Source organism: Aplysia californica, unplaced genomic scaffold, assembly GCF_000002075.1.
Source record: "Aplysia californica isolate F4 #8 unplaced genomic scaffold, AplCal3.0 scaffold01241, whole genome shotgun sequence".
Classification (NCBI taxonomy): domain Eukaryota; kingdom Metazoa; phylum Mollusca; class Gastropoda; order Aplysiida; family Aplysiidae; genus Aplysia; species Aplysia californica.
Genome location: NW_004798511.1, coordinates 14,396 through 17,153, shown reverse-complemented (window position 1 = coordinate 17,153; position 2,758 = coordinate 14,396). Strand labels below are relative to the sequence as shown.

General features: G+C 37.4%; 1 protein-coding gene across 1 annotated transcript in view; it reads right to left on the bottom strand.

Moving 5' to 3' along the window:
• Positions 1-851: 851 nt before the first annotated feature.
• The window catches only part of LOC101849342 (hercynylcysteine sulfoxide lyase), a gene marked incomplete at its 5' end in the record, with an annotated part of 3,046 nt that continues 1,139 nt past the window's right edge, over positions 852-2,758 (bottom strand). Inside the window, one exon of the mRNA XM_005112334.3 lies at positions 852-1,554. Coding sequence (XP_005112391.3) covers positions 1,378-1,554 — 177 coding nt within the window. The remainder of the gene's footprint in view (positions 1,555-2,758) is intronic.

The window sequence follows — 2,758 nt, the reverse complement described above, 5'->3', positions numbered from 1 at the left end:
GAATCTGAATAAACCTATTATTATCTAAAAAGTTAGAGACAGCCTTTTTTTTGTTTCAACCAAATTTCCTGAGAAAACAGTTATGTTGGTTGTTACTCAGTTGGTCGTTACACTCTCTGTATTGATCATGACCTTTTATTTTTTAGTGTATGTGTAGGTGTAAGAGTGAACAAACAGTTACAATTTACCCATTATATGAGCAATTTTACAAACACTCTTCTCTTCTAACTAGACTCTAGAAAAGTCTCGTTACGAACTAAGAAGCTAAAACATTATTATTTTTTGTTCTACCAAATTTCCTGCGTGAGTCGTTATGCTGGGTTTTGGGTTACAAGCAACTTTCTATCGCAGACAAGCCTAGTTGTAATATGAGAATCTGAAAACAGCCTTATTTAAAAAGTCATTCAATTTTCCTTCGAAGTCGTAATGTTGGTAATTTCTGTCGGTCATTACGCTCTTAGTGTTAAGCATAATCTTTTGTTCGTGTATATTTAATTTGGTAGATTATATAAGAAACAACAAAACATTTTGTTTTAAACCTGGGTCTTCCATTTTACAGGGCACTTAATTGTACTGATTAGATCGTAGACAAGCATAGTTGTGGCCTGAGAACGTTATTTCTTATTCTTCCAGATTTCCTTCTTAAGTCGTTATGTTGGTCGTGACACACTCAGTGTTTGTCATAATCTTTTTTTTCGGTATATATATATGTAAAATGTCAGGCCAAAATGAAACCTTATATTGTTTAATGCCTTGTTCTGCAATTTAAAAAGTGCACTCACGCGTCCAAAGGTGCAGACATTCACATGAACACACACCATATTTAACTCAGCTAAAAACAACATTAAAACTTTTTTTTAAAGAGCTTTAATCAAACATTTATACCATCTCTTGTACATTTACATCGTCGATGACATGTTAGATCTAGTCTTTGCTGCGAGTTTGCCACACACAACACAGATATGAGTCAAGACGCGGTGGAATCAGGCGCTTGTCAATTTTTGTGCATACCACTATGAAATTATCAGTATCATCTTAAAGCATCTTTATTTATTTTGCTTTTGAAAAAAATAGCGTTAAAAGAAGCGGAAGTATTTGAGATTGAAAGTAGTGGGGCGTGGCTTGGTGTCAGAGGTAGAATTATGGAGAAATGATCTCCAAAGCCTGGTGAATTCAAAACTTTGTGTGTCCTCAGAAACAACAAAATTCAATGTTTTGTGCCGTTGATCGACGTTTTGCAGATAAATCAACATCGAAATGTATTTTGAATGGGCATAAGAGATGTTGAGCTAAAAAAATCTTCGATGTCATTATTTTGAAGGGCGCCTGATTCCATCACGAAGCCACAAATCTAAAACAATAATCTTTTCTTTACAATTAAGCAGCATGTTTCTGTATAAAAGCTTTCAATACGTCAGTGGCCGCTCGGAAGTCATCCATGTCGTTGTAGATCTGTACTGAGTAACGGAAGTAAAAGTCTCCTTCGACCCACGAAAGGATACCAAAGACTTTGGTGTTGCCAAATATCGCTTCCGTCAGTGTCCACGTGTTCTCCTGAAATCAACGATTGTTTAGTTTTCGTTTTAGTACAAGTTTTACTGCACTTGCTACAAAATACGATCATATAAGTGCCGATGAAGATTAGGAGGGCTACACGAGAGTAACAAACGGGAAAAAGTAGGGGAGATGAGGACCGTGGATGTTTGAAAGGAAAGAAGGCCAGTCTAGGATGGTATACATATACGTCTATGATCGACCCAGCAATATGATTGTGACGGAAATACAATACAGCATAGTCCAAAGTTGGTTACAAAAGTAAGAAATTGTCTAAATTGTGTCAATCTTATCGTAAAACGTTTACAGTTTCACTTCACCACTCCACTTTTGAGACGTCTATCTCCAGTGGCTAAGTGAGTAGTGACTTTAGACTCAAACGTAGAGTCAAGCAAGTGCCGGTGACACGCGGATTAGATGGGTGTCACTGGGGTGTGTCCTTGAGCAAGAAACGACAACCCTAGCTAAAAAACCCAAGGCGCTGCATAATGGCGACTAGCAATGGCATGGTTGTGAAATTGTTCTGTTTTGGTGTAATTTTGTGCATTTATGTAAGTAATATGTGTATGTATTTGTGTACTATTGTATTTATAATTATGTACTTACGCATGTTTGCCATTGTAAACCAAATTACCTTTCTGAAATCAATAAAAGTGTAATTTATTTACTTGTTCTAATTCACGCATACAAAATAAAATGATAATTCAGAATAGATTAAAAAACCCAGCTAGATATGTTTTCTGCATTTTCAAGAAAAAGCAACTCCACGGGTGGTAGTAACATCTCCTAAACCGTCATTTATAGGTCAATAGACGTGACCTAATATTGCCAACGTCGATATCGCTGTGTTTATACGCCCCCATAGACACACATTAGATCATACAGGACGCCGTCTTCCAATGATGCCTGTCAGGGTCAACTCGGGCTGAGAGGGATACAATATCCCGGTGTTTTATTTTGTTTTAGCGTTTTACGGCGCTCACAACTGCATAAAGTCATACAAGCGCATGGGACACATTACACCATTTTAGTTTGGTCGGAATTAATGAAGATTTTGAATTTGTGCTGGCGGCGGCTGAAGCCTACTCTTATCGATTTGGAAACACTAATGGATCATTACGAAAGCCCCCAATAAAAAAAACGCGCGTGCCGTGTTTGTTTGTGAGTGTGTGTGTGTGTGTGTGTGTGTGTGTGTGTGTGTGTG